A 21,585-nucleotide genomic window follows, 5' to 3' on the forward strand; every position below is an offset into this window, starting at 1 on the left:
AGATCACCACCTGAGCCTTTAGGCTGACATGGCTCCAGGAAAGGACAGTAATGGTCTTGACAACTACGCATTTGCAGTAAGTATAACCTTTGCTACATTTTTTTTACAGGAAAATGTTTTGAAAAGATTACAAACTTAAAATGTTCTTGTAAAGCCATTCAAGACAATTATAAAGCTTAAAATACATGGTCATGTGGAAATCCAATGATTTCCTTTTAAAGTGTGTGAATCTGGACACATTCTATGATGATGTATCTCTTCTCTAAGTGCACTGTGGGTCATAGTTGTTTTCATCAGTTAATAATTGACACCCGATAGAATAGCTGGCAAAGTAGCGTCATGGAAACATAGGAATGTGCATTCTTGCTCCTCCATGCTTAAAATGACAAGACTGACATGCTGTTTAGTCAGAGAAACAGGAGGTTTTAGGTCAAATCTTAACTTCATTCAAAAGTGATGATACTTTGTCTGGACTGAGCCCAGAATAAATAAATAAATAAATAAGAAAGACAGTATAACATTTAGTCCTTCTGATGAAAATGTGTAACTCATCTGACTGTAACTTTTTTTTTCTTCTAGAAATTATTAGAAAGTCGTGAGCTAACAAATATCTAACCAATTTCCCTTACGAGGAATTGTCAGGTCTATGGGCGTCCCACAGTTGTGCTGGTTGAACGAGTACTAAAGCATTCAATTGTTTGACTGTTGTTCTGAGATTTGACCCATATGACAACATTACAGATCTGCAGCATGCCATTACTTCATGTGTCCTCAACTGACCTAGCTGTCTGTTTCTCCGTCTGACTAATTGAAGCTTGAGGGGCGCGTTTGTGATCTACCTGACACAGAACGTGGAGAAGAAATGGACACGTCCACAGAGGAAAACAGCAACAAGCTAGCATATTGTGTGACAGATGTACCGCCCTGGTACCTGTGCATCGTCCTCGGCATCCAGGTACGTCAGCAAAAGGGGGTTTTAACGCCACGTTTGACAATGAGGCTCTAGTCCTTTCCTGATTAAGAGACAACAGCATAGCTTCTGATTACTATGACGTCGCAATGCAAACATGACAACAGTGTCACATGAGAGCTTCTGTTTGACGTTTCCTTCATGCTTGCTTAGACTTGGTCTTGTTTTCATAAGCCTTATTGTACAATTAGCTTCAGATACAGTTGAGATGACAAAGTCAGGGAGTCTTTGTATGTGTTTAGCAGCTGTGCTCAGTCAGACTTTCCTCTGAAGACCTGACCTAGTTGTATTTACCCATAAAACATATTTCCTTTTCTACCATTACCATTTTTACAGCATATAACACTGGTCACTCCAGGTGTATATGTAGTCCACTGACTTGCTACAAACATGTCATGACATGTTAGCTTTTTAAATTCTCCTCATGTACATCAGACATGAACTAAATGTATCTCTTCATATCTTTTCCCCCATCGGTTTTTCGTTCAGCACTGTTTGACAGCATTTGGGGGAATCATCGCCATCCCACTAATCCTGTCTCAGGGGTTGTGTCTGCAGTTTGACGGCCTCACACAGAGCCACCTCATCAGCACCATCTTCTTCGTCTCTGGTATTTGCACTCTGTTGCAAGTTACTTTCGGCATTAGGTAAGGGAGTAAAATGAGGGGTAGTTTAATGAGCAGGAAGATGTTTGGGTGATAAATGTCAAACCTCAGGATTTTATCACCTGCCATGTCAGAGTGAACCTTGAACAAGAGAATATTCTACTGTGTTAGTGGGCGCAGCTTCTATTTAAGGGATTACAGGAGGAGTAAAGGAGAGCTTTCACCTGAGTATGCTTTCAAATCATCATCATTTCCCTTTATGCCTCTTGGCATGTAGGGCAGCAACAAAAGTCTTCCACTCCTGTCTGTCCTGGGCGAGTCGCTGGATGGTGCCCCATGAGTGGTTTAGGCTCTGCATCTCCTCCACAGTTATTCTCCATGTGTTTCTTGGTCGGCCTCTTTTTCTTTTCCCTTCTGGTGTCCAATGTAAGGCTGTTCTTGTGATATCAGCAAGATCTTTTCTCAACACATATCCTATCCATCCTCATCTTCTTCTCATTAGGATGGTCTCCATGCTTTCGTGTTGGCATTTGTCATACAGTTCTTTATTTGAGATGGTGCTTGGCCAGAAAATGTTTTCAAATGTTAAGGTGATTTTAGCTGTGACGACAAAAAAAGGGGTAAAAGAAAGAATGACATATTGTGATACCTAAAACGTCTTTCCTATTTGTTTGTTGCCACTGCATTTCTATTTAAGTATCAAAAACATATAGCTTATAGCTACAGTATAATACGAATACTAAGTGATACATTTTTAATACAATATGATGCAAAACAATGTAAACAGATACAAAGTAATACAATTTGATGCAGTGGATTACAACTTATTCTCTGTTGCTGCAAATGACAGAACAGAGTACCCGAAAGAACAAAATGCAGACCAGCAGCACAAAGTGTTAAAGCTGCTCAATGTGACGTATCGCTTGTGTGCAGAGACATACACACATGTAGAAATGATACAACGGCTGTTCTTTGTTCAGGAGCCCTACAAACTTCAACCGCGTTGTGTTGCTCTGAACTGGCTGAATATTGGTGTCACAGTAGGCTTAGGGCAGGAATTTCAATCTTATTATGTTTGGAATCGAGCTATTGCTAAATCTGCATTCCCTGACTTAGCACCACTGCTGCTTTCTTATCTCTATCCAAAGTTCAGGACATTTTAAGTCTCCTGCGGTCTAATGTGAATTGCTGACAGTACCGGGACTTTGAGCAGCATAATGAGGATCATTAGATGGCAGACGACTTTAACTCAGTTAACCCCTGATACAGCAGTCCACCCAATTAGAGCGCACATGATTTAAATCAAGCCCACCACTAACAATTTAAAACACACTTTGAAACAATTGCAATATAGTGCATTTTTGAGAAATAAAAGAAAATATATTGAACAGAAAGCAAAACAATTTGAAGTTGACATGGTACAAACAAAACAGAATGTTTCAGAATAAAACACAGAACCATCCAAAAATTGCCCCGCTTCAGACTCTCGCTCTCTAAATTGAAACATGTTCATTTCCTTTTGTTGAACTGCTCATTGTTGCATTTCCTTCTGATGGCCGCTCGCACGTCCGAGGCTCTCGTCTGTGGAAATTCTTCGATAACAGCATCTGTTAAGAGAAGAGACGAGAAATGATGTCACACAGCATATTCATACAACATTTTCTTCTATTTTGACTACACAGGAAATCCTGTTGAACCAATATTATTTTTTGAACAGTAAATCGGGATTAACATTGAGGAACTACATCAATATGATATGCCAATATTCCTACCAGTGCAGGTCAAACATATTTCATCACGGGTGGTGTGTTTCCCACAAACATGTGATCCTGCTGCTTTATAAATCACAGAAGCTTTAAATTGTCTAAATACGACTCAAGACGATTACCTACCTGTTATGGCCTGCACTTTGGCAACGTCCAGTTGTCTTTTAGGAGGTCCCAGTTTCCCAGACTTCCCAGTCAGGGTGGAGAGTGCAAGGACGTCCTTCGTGAAAACCAGGGCAGCCGGCTCCTGGCAAAAAAGGGTCATGATCGATGAAGCCGCAGGAAGGCCGTCTTTGAAACCGTCACTGTGCTGCCAGCCAAGGCGTGCTGTATATGAGAGAATCAATGGAACACATTGATATACAGTTGGAAGATCTCGCCCTACCTATTAGGAATTAATAGACGTTATTCACATATGAATACAATGCGCTTCATTATTAAAAACAGTGCTAGTAGTCTGTACATCCCTCTATGGAGCGGTACCACCAGTGGTGTGGAGGTTCCTACTCTCTACTAATTCACATGACTGATGTGTGACACATGTAACCTAGTAAATCCCATCACTTCATTTCTGACACATTTTAACTTGAACAGCAGACGATGGTGGGGAAGACAAAAGGAACGTGGTGTCATTTTTCTATAGCCCTTACACTGTGCAATCAACATTTACTTCACAATGACAAGTTAAAGCAAAAAAGTTATTTCCACTTTTATTACATACCTTTTCAATTTCGCTGTCTTCAGAAAATGATGTCGATGACATCACGGATGAAGGTGTCCTGTTAGCCGAGGGCATCATTGTCCGGACATACTCCACACACTCCCTCATTTGCTTGACCAGTTCTGGGAGGTCTAGGTGAATGTAATAATAAGTGGAAAAATAAAGTTGGATTTGTTCGATGAGTATGAACTCTGTACGTGGTACAAGACAGAAGGATTGACTGTGAAAGTTGGCCAGTAGTATATGGATAATAGTAATACTTTTCAGTACAGAGCAATATTGTGTAAACAAGCTAAATCACAGTTTAAACATACTGCCTTCTGAAATGTCAACCCCTCCAATTCTCATCTGAACACCTACCACGAAGGGCTGCCATGATGTCATCCATGCTGTGACCAGTGTTATCATCCATCTGTTGATACAAGAAATAATGGAATACAAAAATTAGAATTACGGTACTTTAAACCACATGTCCTTGTCAGGTACAGATAACTGACGCGTTATACTATTATAGGACTGATATTTCCCACAATGGAACATTTTTCAACTCAAGATTTTTGGGTCTGTATGTTACATAAACCTTCAGAATGAAAATAATTGAATGTTTGTATTAGTGACAACATTACATTAGAGTCGACAGGTGAGGTTGAGTTATGGTCTGACTGAAACACGATTATGTGTTTATGTGATGAATATGTGACAAAGTTTTCCTCAGTTCGGTGTAGGATCGATCACTGTTGACCATCATTCAAGGCTCTATTTTTATTGTACTTGCCGTTTTCTGGGCTGATGATAAACACAAGTCTTCATCAGAGTCGCTTTCCTGAATCTTTAAAGAAATGAAAAGAGAATAGAGCTGTAAAAGGCTATCACATGAGTGAACAGGGACTGTGTGTACAGATAGATACTCTTGATGTGGACTTGAGAGGAGCTGCACTTTTGTCAAACAAATGTAACCTTTTTATTGCTGCTTTAAAAATTATTATGGTTGTTGATTTACCCCCAAGCTATCTCGCACAACATCTGACGTGATATAAGATAATAAGATGACATGCCTTATAGTACTCCTATCCTGACTTCGTATCTGTCTGGCTCTCTTCTCCTCATTGCCCTTGTGATATCTCTTTGCCATTTCCAGACTTCCCATTCTCCAAGGTGGTACATTCACGTTGCTGGCTCCTTCCATGGCAATGTTGTCCATGCCAGAGTGGACATGTCCTGCTTGGACACAAAATGCCACCCTCGTCAACACGTCCTCCACAGAATTTATCGAGGTGTGGCAGAGTCGAATGAGAGCGGTAAGAAAACCCATCTGATCTTTCTATGAGCGACTCACAGCGCAACTCATTGAACATTTTCCGTGAAAGGTATTTTGTTCACATGTAAATGGCCACTGGCCAGTTTTGAACCTGTGAACCTAGCAGTAGTATCCAAGTGTGAAAGCCATATGATAATCGGACAAAAAACTTTGTATGAGGTAAAAAAAAAACCACACAACTGGGGAAGCACTCGTCTGTTTTGTAAGTGGAAGCAAACCAATAGCTCATAGGCAGTTGCAGATAGTGATATAACAGCATAATAAACACCTTTAAATCAGGCAAACACAACTTATTTTATGTGGCTGAAAGCTGCACTCATCAATATTTTTATACAACCAGAAGTTCAAATGACAACGTGTAATGTGTAATGTGTCACTCATGGTTAAAAACTCCGGGAATAGTTATCCTAATCAGCAGTTCCCCTCATACAGAGAGCTTTGACATCTTTCAGATCGTTGTTTTGGTCTTACAGCCGGCAGCTTTGATGTTTCGGATCAGTGCGACTGCTCTTCTCAACCTTGTTTCCGGGCAACTGTTTTCAGGGAAAAAACAACTGAGTGCTACCTAACCAGCACCAGCAGCAGGTATATAAAGTTAGCGACTAGCTTGTTGCGGACGACAACAGCAAGATGATGAAAACTGAAATGTGATGATGAAAAAGAATCTTTAATCTGATAAACTTTGGTTTTGTTGACCTCCGGGGCACTTATGGTGCTGACTGACAAACCCTCAGTTTACAACATCTCACAGAGGAGAAAAGCAACAATATCAATATACAATAATACAATATCCAGCACCATTCTGACCTCCTGAACCACTTTGTTGAATTGTTACTCTCTTGCGGGGTAAGGACCCTGACATATGGCTTATTTTAAAAGACTCAGAGGAAGACACTGTGAACTTACGAGGACACGAATGAAACTAATTTTGACATTAAATTAATGTGCCATGTTTTACTATCTGGAAAGTATGCATTTACGCTTTAAGTGTGGAAACTCACAATTATAATTATGAATTCATTCATATTTGTTATTATTGATCAATATCAAGCTACAGACTGAAGTTTCATGACCCTAGTTTATGACCCCTAGCCGGCACTCCTCTGTGCCGGCTAGGGGTCATAAACACACACACACACACACACACACACACACACACACACACACACACACACACACACACACACACACACACACACACACACACACACACACACACATGGAGACACACATCCGACTGTGAATGAAAGACTTTAAGGAAACTGACTTTTGATGCAAAACAACATGAACCTTGAATAATTGATATGTTATGCTGAGCTAACGTGTTTATAGGAAAAGTGCTTTGACAAGTTGGTTTTGGACGTTCTGTTGACCTCGCTCCCACAGAATGACTTCTTGAGATGTAATCTACATCTCTGCTACAAATTGTCACTTTCTTTGTAACCATTGCGTTTTGCATTTGTTCGAACCTTCGTTTGTAATTATAGAAAATGAATCTTGGATTACTGACCTACTAAATATAGTGTTCCTTTTAATTCATTAATTGTGCAACCTTGAGATTTACAAAATCTCTAAATTTGAAAACATTTCAGTTTATAGATATTGTGTATTGTTAAGTTCATGAGAACTCTGTTAACAATTCTTTTGGTTTCCTGTCATATAAATTGGACGTTGAGTTGAACAGTACCATTGGTCTGAACAGCGATTGAAATATGGTTACAACAATGTGACAATAATCATAGCTATTAAGCTCATCTCTGGTATACCTTTGTAATTAGAGCGCCGCCACATTTTGATCTCATCTTACTTGTCATTCTTCAGCTGCAGGGGTCCATTATGGTGGGCTCACTCTTCCAGGTCTTTGTTGGTTTCACCGGCCTCATCGGCCTCTTCATGCGCTTCATTGGACCTCTCACCATCGCACCCACCATCTCTCTCATTGGACTGTCTCTGTTTGACTCAGCCGGTACCAGTGCTGGCAACCACTGGGGTATCGCCAGCATGTGGGTAAAATTACCAAACAGTGTCATTTTAGGGTTTGGGATTATCACTTTGTGATAAGTGCCTTTGTCAAAAAATCTGTGAGCTCATCCACTTTGCTTCATGTTGGTTAGTACTAGCTTTAGCAACACCGTATTACAGTCCTATTTAACACTGTGACATTTACTGTATATGAATGAATGGCTTTGTCCCTGTCTCTCACAGGACCACAGCACTGATCATCCTGTTCTCACAGTACCTCCGTCACATACCTGTGCCCTTTCCTACGTTCAGCAAGGAGAAAAAGCTGCACACCTCCCGTGTCTACGTCTTTCAGATTCTCCCTGTGTGTATCATCAAACAAGTTGATTGAAATATATTGAGTAGAGTATGAATTTAATCTTTAGACTTTATTCTTTTTTTTCTGCGTGTCCTCAGGTTCTGCTTGGAATAACTTTGCCTTGGCTCGTTTGCTACATTTTGACAATCTACAATGTATTTCCTACTGAACCAGACCAGTACGGCTATCTGGCCCGTACTGACCTAAAGGGAGATGTTGTGAGCCATGCTCCCTGGTTAAGTTTTCCGTACCCAGGTAAAAGGCCGACAAACTATCACCTGAAGTTAGTTTTTGTTTATAAAAAAGTAAATAGAAAAAGAAGGGTTGGCTGGTTATAACACTGTGTCATTCTCTGTTTCCTTGTGTTTGAATCCAAACTTAGGTCAGTGGGGGATGCCGACTGTGAGCCTGGCAGGGGTGGTTGGCATCTTAGCTGGTGTGATTTCCTCCATGATAGAGTCTGTAGGAGACTACCACACTTGTGCCAGGCTGTCTGGGGCTCCACCTCCCCCTAAACACGCTATCAACAGGGGTATTGGGATTGAGGGACTGGGCTGTCTGCTGGCTGGAGCCTGGGGTACAGGAAACGGTACAACTTCATACAGCGAGAATATTGGAGCCCTCGGTATTACAAAGGTAAGACGAGCCAGAGCACATCTGGAAGTGATTTTCTCCAACTGACAAATTTAAGCACAACCTTTTTGTTTCTTTTCAGGGTCATTGATGTTGTTTAAATACAGACAGTTTCATTTTGTAGGTTGGCAGTCGCATGGTGATTGTGGCCAGCGGGGTCTTAATGGTCGCCATGGGTGTGTTTGGTAAAGTGAGCGCCATATTCACCACTATCCCATCACCTGTGGTTGGAGGGATGTTCATGGTTATGTTTGGCGTCATCTCTGCAGCAGGAATTTCTAATCTGCAGGTACACATTCAAAGATCTTAGGCTTTTTGGCAAAGATGGGGTTTTTTACATTGACATTTTAAATGTCGGTTAAAACGTTTTATTTTTTACTTTGTTTCACCACATTCTCAGTATGCCGATATGAATTCTTCTCGGAACATCTTCATTTTTGGATTCTCCATGTTCTCTGGTCTGGTCATTCCCAACTGGATATTTAAAAACCCCAAAGCTATTGCTACAGGTACATGAATTAAATGTCACTATACAATATCTGTCATTTTCAGATAACGCATCCTACCTTTACTTGATTATTTTAAACATTTTCATTGTGTTGTGTTCAGGTGTCGTTGAACTCGACCAGGTGCTACTGGTACTTCTGACAACCAGTATGTTTGTAGGAGGTCTCTTTGGCTTCTTTCTGGACAACACAATTCCAGGTATTTTCTACATGGAAGTATTCGTTTTTTATGTTTAAATAGTTTGGGTAATCTAAATCCTCTTCTCTATTAAGTCACTATTTTGTCCTAATGTTAACAGCAAAATAAAATTGTAAAAATATGTGATATGCAATCTTGATGATTAAACCAGAGATCCAGCACAAATGTCAATGTCAAAGAGTCAATATAGAGTCTTCAGTAGACCGTAGTAGTACGGTTTCACACATTTAACACGTGTCTAACAGGATCAAAGCATGAACGAGGCATCCTGGCTTGGAACAAAGCACACGAGGATGACTCCAGCAACACACTGGAGAGCGGAGAAGTCTACAACCTCCCCTTTGGAATCAGCTCTTACTTGTCTTCTTCCTCCTGGCTCCGGTACACACCTTTCTGCCCTCCTGGTGAGCCCAGCTCCCTGGATGGATGCACAGCAGATACTAATGCCCTGGAGCCTAAGCAGCAACCTGGACATCCAGAGCCTTCACAGATTATTATTGGAGTTGCTCTGTGAGTTGTGTACTCACTTTCAGCATGCAATTTTGGGAATTTAGCATACAATACATCAGAGGCAGCTCAGTTTGGACTTCTTTTCATTTGTTAAAGACACTGTACTGTAACAACATGGTGTAACCTTTTGGGGAGCTGTTTTGCATACGATTGCTTATGGTTTTCTTTAGGGAGGTACATAAGTACCTGATTATTAATAATTGTTATAAATGATATATATAAATCTTACAGACAAATTTCTGTAGAGTAATTTGTTTTTACACCGCACACTTGAGTAAAACTAATGAATTATTTAGCTTATCAGTTTTAGAACGTGATCACAAGCAGGTGCTAGTGAAAAAAGTAGGTCCATGATGTTTTATGTTTTTTTATTGCATTTAGCATATACATCTTATAAAGAGTTACATGTTTATGCTGTGCCTCATGTTTGAATTAACTTTGCTGTGACAGTAAATATTTTAATAATCGTGTTATTATCAGTCAATGCACTTTACTTATATGTGGCAACAGTTTGTTATAGTTTCTGACAGGATTTCTCTCCCAGGCTTCTTACAGCCTGCCGTTGTTTCCTCAATCTATACAAACTAAGAGCACCTGCTAATCTCTATGGATCTTTTTCATATGAGCATGTCACACATGGAGCCATTGGGCAGCAACATCAGTATCAACTCAGTTATTCTCTGTCAGATCCTGCTTGATGGCTCTGTACAAACTAACAAAAGACTCAGCCCACATCCGTCGTTGGTGTTCGGTTGAGGAATCGACCATCACCTGGGCGGTGTATACCAAGGTCAACAGGGTGCGCTCAAAATCTTCCTGATGCAGGTGACCGACGTGGTGTGAAAGGCCAGAGATGAGCTTAAATACGTCTGATAGCTTCTTGGGAATGATCTCCTCACAGATGACTTCCAGGTTTCTCGTCTTGCGGAGGGAAGCCAGCTCAGCATCTTGCACTGACAACTCTCCACTTGCCTCAAAGTGAATGCCAGTAAGCAGGATCTAGTAGAGGAAAAGAAGAACAACTAGTGTTCATTGAGGTTTTTTTAGCTGGTTTCACACCTCAGACACTCATTTATGGATGTACGTGTCTCACCTCGAATAACAGATGAACGTCATCGAAGGAGTCGTGGAAGGTGGGGCTCACCACACTTGTCAACCCTCTTTTCATTTTCCTTACAGCTGGGAATAGAGCTAGTATGTCAAGAGAGATAGAGAGGGAGAGTAAGGGATGGTAGAAAAGCAACAACAGTTTCCCAAGCAAAACCTTTCATTTCAAGTGCGTGTCTCGTAATTTACTGCTGTGGACCCAAAAGGCTTCTTGAAACTGTTAAGCTGGAAATCCATGTGACAAGCGGTTCAAAACAAACTCTGAACTGTCCGGGAGATACTGCAGTTAATCTATGATATGCATTTCAAACGCTGCGATCTCTGACCTTACAGATGACTTCTATCTGCAGGCGATGCGACGTGACCTCAGACTTCAAAGGCAGCAGAGGAATGAAGGGCGGTGTAACACATGGATCGTACAACAGGGTCCAGATGATTTCAGCATGCAGTCATGCTCATTTTCACAGCATGGGGAGAGCAGGGTGTCAACCACAACAAATCCAATGCGGTCTAAGAGAGCTCAATAACCATTACGCATTTGTCCAGCCATTCCTCAAATTCAAATACTATGCAGACACGGTACACGAAATACTAATAACTGCAGAAACAGAGCTCAAAACCTACATACAGCGGTGCTTTGAGCTAAATGTTTAAATGCACAAAAATGACTACGCTAACATATACAAATGTTCAGCAAGTACAATTGCTGTGTCCCAAATCTATACTACATACAGATTCTAAGCAGGAAGCAAAGCCTGAAGCCACTTTTTTGGCCCATGCACAGGGCGAGCACTTTTCATCCACGTGACCGGGCAGCATTCTCGCATCCGGTATTCAAATTCCTATAATGCATCCATGTCTGGTATTTGCTCATGTCTTGGACAAATTTTAATTGTGCCCAAAGAAAATCGAGGGGATCAGCAAAGTTTTTTGAAATCATGGTGAGGGGCAACATGAAAGAGGAGCCACTGACAGAATGGCATTGCTATTCATCAAGGTAAAGAACTGAAAGAGAGAAATCCAGACTAGAGAGAGATTCAGACCACTGTTTCCAATTACTGTCCAGTATCTCCAACCATCTGGCTGGTTTTATTAATGCATGCTTTATCTGGAGCTCAGGCAGTTTACATGTCAGATGGTATATGATGATAATCACCCCACCCCCCTCCTCTCCTGAACATGGTGAGTCTTTTAGACGCTCACTACGCAAGTTGCATCGAGTTCTGCAAATTACGAGTGAATTGCGGGAACAACAATCAGGTAAACTTGTGATGCACGGTGTTTATAAACTGCAGCTCAGAAAAGATAACCACGGCGCGCGTGAACATGCCTTCAAATGCGCGTGCATGAAATGAAGCTGATTGTAAAATATTGTGAGGACTGGACTAATGACATGGAAGGAGAGTCAAAGCTCAGTGTTATATTGTAATACTAGCCACACTTTAATTTTCTTCAATTTCTTATTCAAGGTTAATATTCTCTTATCTCAAGATTATATTGAAAATATTCTGTTTAATAAATGTTTGTTTACCCCACATTGCTCTGTATCTCTCTGCTTATTCTTAGACCAGCTAATGTAGCAAACTGTTTGAAAGGAGGGAGGATTGTAGGAGCAGCACTGGGTGTCAGGAGTGACTGTGTGGCGATGGCAAATGGTCTCTCTCAGTTTACATGTGTTTCGTAGGAGAGAGAGAGAGAGCACACGCATGCATTGATGTGTTCAAAGCAGATTTGCAGAGGGCCCATTCACTGGAACTTTTCAGGGGCCAAGCCATTTGAACAGATGGAGGTAACTCATACAGACATAAATGCAGACAAACAGGAAGTTAACCTGTCGTGCACAAATTCAGGCCAGTGGCTGTGACTGTGCTGGACTGCGTTGTTTCGTGCCATCATTTGAACCTGCGGCAGTGCAATCAAAACCATACAGCTTTGTCTGGAGTCCAGTCTGGAGTAAAGATGTTGTGTCCAGCTCATACAGTGTGTTAGATCCTGGGATACTTCTGGCCCGATACGGGGCTACTTACTGACTCAGCTCTCTATTAAAAGATTGTCGAGCTGGTGTTCTTGCGAGGGAACTCGCCTGGCTCTTCTAACTGCCGTTACTCCCGACGTCTACCCTGCTTCCTCCGGTCTGAGCGCGCTCGGTCGAGGGGCCACCCTGACCCCGGGCGCTCCTACCAGTCGCGTCGGTTATGGCAGCTTCCCTCTTATGGATCCGTGCTCTTGGTAAATGCCAGGTTAGGTTTTAACGGCTAGGATTACTTCTAAAACCGTAAGGGATTGTTAAGTGGATTCGGTCTTCTAGGATAACCTTACAGAACTCACTTGTTAGACATACAATGGATTTAACTTTTTACTGCCACGAGGAACTTTTACTACTTGAGCAAATAAATGCACTTGAGAATTTTACTTTAAATGCAGATTAGATATTTATTGCAGGTTATATTTCGTTAGTTTGCAAGGGTTTAAGATACAGCTCACATAAAATGTCACTACACTTGATTCGTTACTTTAATTTTCTTCTTAGGTTATACTCATTGGTTTTAGATGCCGAGACGGCTCGGTTGGAGCTGGATTTCCAAAGGTGCGATGAAAAGGTTCTTTTGGAGTTGTTAGGAGCGAAGGTCTGGCCAGACCCTCGGACTCCTCCTGCTCCTGCAGCGGTGTTCGACCAACAGTCCACAAGGCTCTGTACAAAGTCTTTCTAGGGCGGCGGCGTTCCTCCGTCGTTCAGTTGTTAAAGTCGAGCAGTGGGGAGAGGAAAATCTCCGTCTTTCAATTCTTTGTCCACGAACAGCGGTCTTCTTTCCGTGAACCGAGACGAAGTCCTCGAATACTTCAGTTGCAATCGTCCGTATCTTCTTCTCAGAGCGTCTGGACGGCTCGTGTAGAAATCCCAGATTGGGGCTTGCAAGCGTCTCCTTTTATCCTTGATTTGGGCTATCTGTCCCCCCCCACCTATTCTGAACACATGTCTCCGGAAAGCACTAGACCTTTCCCTCTCGTGTGTGTGAGTCATCTCTTGCAGCAGAATTCCATGTCTCATGACTGCTTTTCCGACCCACACCCAAAAACATCTGTTCCTGACTCACTCGGTCTGCTGACACACTATGACACACTTTTTCCACATCTCAGCTCCGGTACACAGAACATTATTATAATCAGTTTTTACATTTGTTAAATCACTCTATGCATTAAACATTTTTTATATAATGATCATAAACCTTATCTTTCGATTATACTTTAACTATTGATTTCTGAGTATATGCTTCGTGCTTTTATATCCTGTCTTTCCCCTGAACGTGTATGCATGTATCCAAGGCGGCTTTCTCTGTGAGCTCAACTCTTCTTGACAAGTGTCATTGTGGGATAAAGAAGAGATCTTTGAGAACACACTTGAAGGGACAGTTTTAACCCCCAAATTCAAAAATACAAATTGTTCCTCTTTCCTGTAGTGCTATTCATCAGTCTAGATTGTTTTGGTGTGAGTGGCCTAGTTTTAGAGATATCGGCCGTAGAGATGTCGGCATGTCGGCCTCTCCAATGTAATGGTATTAAATGGCACTCAGCTTGTGGTGCTCAAGGTGCAAAAAAGGTGCCATTTGAAAAACTCAACAGCAATGTTTCTTTCCAGAAATCATGATGAGGTTACTCAAGATAATCCACGGATCATGTCGGAACTAGTTCCTAGGAAAACAAAAAAAAGGGCAACTCACACTCAAACTTTGATTGATAAATAGCATGACAGGTAAGAGGAAATCATTTTGATTTTGGGGTGAACTATCCCTTTAAGAAATCGATTAGCCTCCTCCCATCCATTTAAAATTCAGGATCACAAGTACAACAAGTTGATGATATTTTAAGAGACTTCTGCAGGATCCTTTTTTGTTGTTGTAATTTTAACGTTTGTTGCTTTTTCACACTTCTGCAGGATCAATTGATGCACTCAAGTCAGTCATAATATTTAGATGATGATGCCCAGTAATCGAAGTGCAATAAGGCCAAAGAAGCTTGCACTCTTCATCAGGATTGTCTTTTCCTTTTGGTGAGTCTGATACATTTGTATGATCATATATGTTCTATTTCCGTCCAGCATTCTGATTACATACTCATTTCATAAATATCTGACCAAAAACATCTTTCATCATATTTGCTTACCCTTCCATTGAAATGCATTACAGTGTGTTTATAATTGGATGAGCCACGCTGTAATCACACAGTATTGACTGTTCCTGAGGGCCCATATTCTGTTGATGTAAGTGATAAAAAGAATAATGATGATCACGAGCTTGCCGGGCTTAGATCACATGGTACATGAGCAATGTCACATGCTTTGGCAGCTCCAGCTTGCAGTGAGAGGTCATCTTTTGGAAAACTTAAGACAGACCCAAAAATCACACATCAGTAAAATGTGCACTGACATCACATGTTTACCAGCTGAAGTTAAAGATCAAATGTGAACTATTGGTGATTCCAGTTCTTTTTTATGATGAAGTGCTTCTTATTGCTGCTTGGATTCACATAGCCAGAAACATAAAATGCAACCGCCAGAATTGTTTCACCATTCACCAGGAATTCCCTGTCCATAGCTGGTCTGAATATCTATGCTTTTCATTCACTTGAGGATATGAGTTTCCTCTCTCAGATCACTTTTGGTCCCTCCCATTGTTTTCCTATTAGAAACAGGTGCAGATGAGGTCTGAACCTGGTAGCTTGATGTAATTTGCTGTAACTAGAAAGACACATTCTGTGTGAGATGGCCATTATTTTGTTCAATTCAATTTAAATTTGTTACTCTTAGTATTGTTGCTGAGAAAGAGGATTTGTTCCTCAAAACAAAGCGAGTGTTATGCATGAAGGAGGATTGCTTTAACTCTGCTGAATAACAGTGACATGTCTGAGATGAACAGGTTCTCGTGTCCAATGCATATAATGAGGTCATTCCTGTTACAAAACCATGCTTGCACCATATTTGTATTGATATATTTCTTTACAGTAAATACTTCAGAGTTAAAAGTTGGAGTTTGGCAATAAAATAAAAAGACGAGGAATGCTATTACAACTAAACCAATAAAGACTACAGCCAAGACCATTTCAATCTCTGCTCTATACAATAGTAAGAGTTTTAAAAATGTAAATATTTTGTAAGATCCAGCATCAAATTCCTACAATTGAATAGCGTTGCCGCTAAATACTATTCATGCTCTGTTAAGGAACTTGTAGATACAAGAACAATGTTGCAATGAAACCTCTTACAGGCCAATACAAACACTGAACAGTTTGCTCTTCTGCACTAAAATACTGAGCTTCAGTTCAGGTCTTACCTTGAGTCTGATATTGGGTTACACCTGCTCTGATGCAGAAGTAGAAAAGACCAACGATGGCCATCCTCCAGGGCAGCATGGTGGCCTGATCACTCGCTCGATGCTAGTTGCGTGTAACTGGGACTGGACAGGAGTCTGAACCTCTTCATCCACTGTGTTTCTGCCTGTTAGCACCCACTCCTCTTGCTTTTCTTCCCTTCTCTTATAGTACACCTTCCTCATCCCTGCTGTTCTCTCTCCCCCTCCTAGATCTGATCTCTCTCTCTCTCTCTCTCTCTCTGCCCTCAAAAGCAGACTCTCTTCTAATGCTTTCAGCTGGTTTTCATCAGGTTTACACACACTCTCGTTTTTACATCATTCTCCTGTAACCATTTGCAGGTATGTGTTAATGACACTTCATTGTCCTATCATCAGCATTTTCATCTTTGGAGGCAACATTTCTCTTTGTGGTTTATATTTCTTCTACTCATTGTCTCTGAAACGTTTTCCTCTTTATCATCTGAGTACTTCATACAGGACTTACTTTATGTGCCCCTGTCTTTCAGCCAAAGCTTAAAATCGACTGCTTTCTTTTAATGCAACTCGTCAGTTCATCCCGTCATACTTATGCAAACTGTGTAATACACTCGTCATTATCCTCTGCCTCAGTTGAGCTGATATTTTGTGTCTGTCGAAGGCAAAAACAATGTGGGAGAACAAAGAGTTGCTTTATCTTGGCTTCTATTCATGGACTGAAGAACTGATTGGGTGAGAGAGCATATTTATTGTCCCCTTGGCGCTGTGTTTGTGTACCTATAAGGTCATAGTTAGTTCTGTTTTTACCAACAGATTGGTCCCTCGGGGGGTTGGGGCGTATATATGTGACGGTGCCAGGACGACCTATGGCAACCAGCTCAGTTTATGGTCTTCAGGAGGACAAATGTGGAAAACCTACACTCCTAAGTGATGATTTCTAATTATACAATGCACACACCCTGAGTACTGGACAGAAAACATATGCAGAACCCACAAAGAAAGACTTTGTTCACTGCTTGGCACAGCTCGCCTTCTCCACAAGCCTGAGGAACAGCTACCAGAAGTGCAACTAACTTTTATTTGTTTTAACACTATTTTAACATCAATTTCTTTCATTGGGGAACACAGGCTGATGCCAACATGTGAGCACACAGCACACGGTTACAATTTCTAGAGGTCATTTCCATACGCCTGGCCCTCTGGAACTCACATGTTCGTCCGTGGAAGTCAGAATGGGACAAAGCTGTGCCTACAAAGAGGTAGCAGTCGCGCTGCTACAGAGGAAGGCAGACACAGACTGTGCTGAAACTGGCAAGAGACCTGTGTCCTCTGGGAAACCTCCACGAATTACAGCTGAAGTACTTGAACAAACATATTATTCTTTCAATAGGTAAATTTAATAAAAATGTTATTCTAGGCTGTACCCCAAATTATTTCCTTTCCTACGTTGGTGTACTGACTGACTTAATGGTGGATAGAGCCCTGTGTTATGTCACCATTTTATCTAATATCCCCATGCATAATGATGCAACTGCGTGTAGTCTCCCACTGTTTACCACAAGTGGGAGACCCAATCTAGAACCCCAAGTAACTAAAATCTGCTCTTTTTGGTGGAAATAACATATGTTTTGGCACAAACAGATTAATTTCAGTCAGTAAAATTTCAGGTTTGACTGCTTCGTTTCTCCGTCAAAACCGGAGTCTGAGTCAGGGTGCGTTGAAGTAATTTAGAATGTTTCGGAATTTCTATTTTCCAATACATACCAAACATGTTAGTGTTAGGAGCGAGCAACATAGAAAGTCACACTGTTATCATTTATTTACCTTCTGTTCATGTAGCTATTGTTTTCTTTTTTTATTAATTGAAAATATCGATATATATTCTTATAACTAACAACACAAAAAGTGACCACATGATCAGTGAGGCTTTTTTCTTCTTCTTCAAGCTGTTGTGGCACTTAATGACACTATAGAGTGCATTTAAATACTTTCCCTCTATTATTTACATATAAAGAGCATTACACCAGTTTTACACATGGAGTTCAGTTTACTACAGTCCTACAGTGGAACGTTTTTTCAACACAGTTGTTGGTTGTGGAGCCGACCCTTGACCTTTGGACCCAGTGTGAAAAAAATAACCCTGATGATGTCATCTCAGTTTTGGCTAGAGATTTTACATTTATATCTCTATATATATATATATATCTCTATATATATATATACATATATATATTTGTATATATATGTATGTATATATGTATATATACATGTTGTGGCAGCCGGGGTGGGCGAGCCCAGGGAGTAGTGATGGCAGGAAGATACTACAGACTACCAGAGAGAAATGGATTGCACTTTGCACACGCTCCCTTAGTGCCAGCAGGCAATCAGCGCAACCAGGCACACCTGAGAGAGCCGGCCAGTGGAGCTTCATGGGCGGATATAAAAGGAGAAGGAAGATGTGAAGTCGGAGGAGTAACTTAGGTGAAACCATTCAAGACGGTGAGATATTGTGAGACTACGTAGCAAACGACCCTGGAACGGAAGACTACCCCAACTGGATTGCCCCCGGCTACTGACCCCTGCTTGGAGGAGAACGACGCCCCTGCCCCATCCCTGGACCGTACGAGAATTGCGCCTTGTGTATCAGACCCCGGAACTGCACCTAGACCCTTCTCTTGCTTAACGGACTTGTATTGGCTGTGTGGCTGCTGTGTCGTTACCAATACCCCAGTAAAGTATTTGATTGCCACGTCTTTAAGTCTCCGTGTCTTTATAAGTATTGCATATTGTCCAGTAACACCCCTGACCACCCCGGGGGCTGTTACATTGGTGGAGAATGTGGGCATTCTAACCGGCTTCTGGACAATATCTAATATTTATATTACGCGTCGTATCGACATCAAAATGTCCGCGCCCAACCCTGTGCAGGAGCTTCTCGCAGGTCTCATAGCCAGCAATGCGGAGACTCAGAGGAGGCACGAAGAGGCAATGCAGATGCAAGTACAAATGCTGCAACTTCAACAGCAAACACAACACCAACACCACCAGCAAATGGAAAAATATATGGAGTTGCAAACCAACCAACAGGAAGTGAAACGACTGGAGCGAGTGAATCCCTCGCGCTTCCTGGTTAAACAAACAGCCAGTGACGAAGTGGAAGCTTTCCTTCTGACTTTCGAAATCACTGCAAAACGTGAACAATGGCCCGAGGAACGGTGGGCAGACTTGATCGCTCCTTTTTTGACGGGCACCGCGCAACGGGCTTACCAAGACCTAGCCAATATTTCACCCGTCACCTACGCAGCACTGAAGGAGGAAGTGCTTCAGCGTAGCGGGGTGACTCTTCTGACAAAAGCGCAGCGATTTCATGAGTGGAATTATGATGCCACCCTCTCTCCAAGAGCGCAACTGTATGATATCACGCGGATCACTACCGCCTGGCTGATGTCGGAGCCCCTCTCATTTTCCCCCCTTGATCGGGTAATCATGGATAAGTTACTGAGGTCATTACCGTTTGAAGCAAAAAAATTGGCAGGACAAAAAAATCCCCGCAGTCTCGAGGAACTGACTGAGGTAATGGAGGGCTGGCAAGCGGCGCAGGCTCTGGTGCGGGGGGGAAGACCGCCCAAGATGGAAATATCCACCCGGCCCCGACTGTTGAAACAGGGAGATTCCCCACGAGAGCCGGCCATGAGGACCCCTCCCGTGGAAACCCCCCAGCGCAGATCCCTGTTAACCCCCGACACCCGCAGGTGTTATGACTGTGGTGAGATGGGACATATTGCCTGGAACTGCCCACAGCGGGGGGACGCCCCCATGCCCACAGCTAGCGAGACTAGTCACCCCTGTGGACTACTGACCACCTGTTGGGCCCAACAGGGCGATTCGGCCCCACTCACCCCAGTACGAGCGAACGGGCATGACGCGGCCGCCCTGGTCGACTCCGGCAGCGCCGTCACCCTCGTCCGCCCCGACTTCGTCGAGCTACCCTACCTGAAAAGTACAGTATCAGTCACCTGTATTCACGGGGAGACCAGAGACTACCCCACCGCGATCCTAGAGCTTCACACCACCCAGGGGAAGAGCACCGGACCGGCAGGGGTGGTACCCGACCTACCGGTGGACCTCCTGATCGGAAGGGACTCCACTGTCTTCCCGGGGCTATGGAGAGGCCTGGCCAACGGGAAGAAAGCCCCACCACGAAAACCACACCGCACGCCAGGAAAGTTGCGTGGGTTTCAGGGGGCCGACCCCCTGAGCTCCACGTCCCCCCTCTCAGAAGGCGCCGCCAGCGCCGCCGTCCGGGCCGCGGAAGCCGCCATTCGTCCAGCCAGGGAGGAGGACCCTCTTCCAGCCCCCGAAGAAAGGGATCCAAGCCAGGCCAGTGAGGACGCCTGGGCTGATTTGTTCCCACTAAACCCCGAGGACCAACCCCTGCCTGCCCCTCTAGCGGGACGCTTCGGGACCGCCCAGCTGGAGGACGCCAACCTCCAAAATGCCCTGCGACAGGTGTCCGTGGTGGACGGCAAACCCATGGATGGGGTAAGACAAATAATTTACCCTCACTTTGCCATTAAAGCTAATTTGTTGTATCAAGTGGTAATGAAGGACGGGGCACCCCTTGAGTTGTTATTGGTGCCCCGCCCTTTTGTGTCGGTGGTGCTCCAGATGGCCCACACCCACCTGTTGGGGGCCCACCTGGGGGTGGAGAAAACCCTGGAAAGAATCAAGGCCCGGTTTTACTGGCCCGGGGTGGAAAAAACGGTGGAGGACTACTGCCGGAGCTGTCCTGACTGCCAGCGGGTCGCCCCCCAGCCGCACCATCGCCATCCGCTGATCCCCTTACCCATTATTTCAATTCCCTTCAGTAGGATTGCGATGGATTTGGTGGGACCCCTCCCAAGGTCCAGTAAGGGATTCCAGTACATCTTGGTGGTGCTGGATTACGCCACTCGCTACCCAGAGGCCATTCCCCTTCGGACCATGGCCACCAAAGGTATTGCCAGGGAATTAATGATGTTATTTTCTCGTGTAGGCATCCCGGACGAGATCTTGACTGATCAGGGGACCCCCTTCATGTCAAGAATCATGAGGGACCTGTGCGGGCTAATGAAGGTAAACCAGTTAAGAACGTCGGTATACCACCCGCAGACAGACGGCCTAGTAGAGAGGTTTAATCAGACCCTGAAACGGATGCTCCGGAAAGCCATGGAGGCAGACGGACGTAATTGGGATCAGCTGCTCCCTTTCCTCATGTTCTCCATTCGTGAGGTTCCCCAGGCCTCCACGGGATTTTCCCCCTTCGAGCTGTTGTACGGAAGACGGCCCCGGGGACTCCTCGACCTGGCCAAAGAGGCCTGGGAACACCAGCCATCACCCCACCGTACGCTGGTGGAACACGTGGAAGAGGTAAGAGAGAGAATGGCAACAATTTGGCCGATGGTTCGAGAACACATGGCCGAGGCCCAGACTGCCCAAGCCCGGGTCTACAATAGGGGAACCCAGCCCAGAGAATTTAGCCCGGGGGACCGAGTCCTGGTATTAGTCCCCACATCTGAGTGCAAATTCCTGGCTCGGTGGAATGGACC

The 21,585-nt window shown here is 43.3% G+C and overlaps 3 protein-coding genes across 3 annotated transcripts; 2 read left to right on the plus strand and 1 right to left on the minus strand.

The window, feature by feature from the left end:
* Positions 1-9,868, plus strand: slc23a4 (solute carrier family 23 member 4). Its single transcript, XM_079278658.1, has 12 exons — positions 1-76; positions 815-955; positions 1,460-1,617; positions 5,201-5,360; positions 7,202-7,383; positions 7,586-7,706; positions 7,799-7,955; positions 8,083-8,336; positions 8,458-8,622; positions 8,734-8,842; positions 8,943-9,038; positions 9,284-9,868. The coding sequence occupies exons 1-12, from the start codon at positions 29-31 to the stop codon at positions 9,550-9,552; spliced, it is 1,860 nt and encodes a 619-aa protein (XP_079134784.1). The 5' UTR covers positions 1-28; the 3' UTR covers positions 9,553-9,868.
* A 349-nt stretch (positions 9,869-10,217) lies between these two features.
* Positions 10,218-16,061, minus strand: LOC306778990 (protein FAM180A-like; the record flags this gene model as incomplete). Its single annotated transcript, XM_079270730.1, has 3 exons — positions 10,218-10,547; positions 10,642-10,739; positions 15,983-16,061. The coding sequence occupies 3 exons, from the start codon at positions 16,059-16,061 to the stop codon at positions 10,218-10,220; spliced, it is 507 nt and encodes a 168-aa protein (XP_079126856.1).
* A 1,168-nt stretch (positions 16,062-17,229) lies between these two features.
* LOC306781512 (uncharacterized protein) lies at positions 17,230-21,585 on the plus strand (the record flags this gene model as incomplete). The annotated part of the gene is made up of 3 exons (XM_079274396.1): positions 17,230-17,308; positions 20,058-20,539; positions 21,033-21,585. 3 exons carry the CDS (start codon positions 17,230-17,232, stop codon positions 21,051-21,053), a joined length of 582 nt encoding a protein of 193 aa, XP_079130522.1. The 3' UTR covers positions 21,054-21,585.

This window comes from Melanostigma gelatinosum (assembly GCF_949748355.1).
Source record: "Melanostigma gelatinosum genome assembly, chromosome: 1".
NCBI classification, from domain to species: Eukaryota; Metazoa; Chordata; class Actinopteri; order Perciformes; family Zoarcidae; genus Melanostigma; species Melanostigma gelatinosum.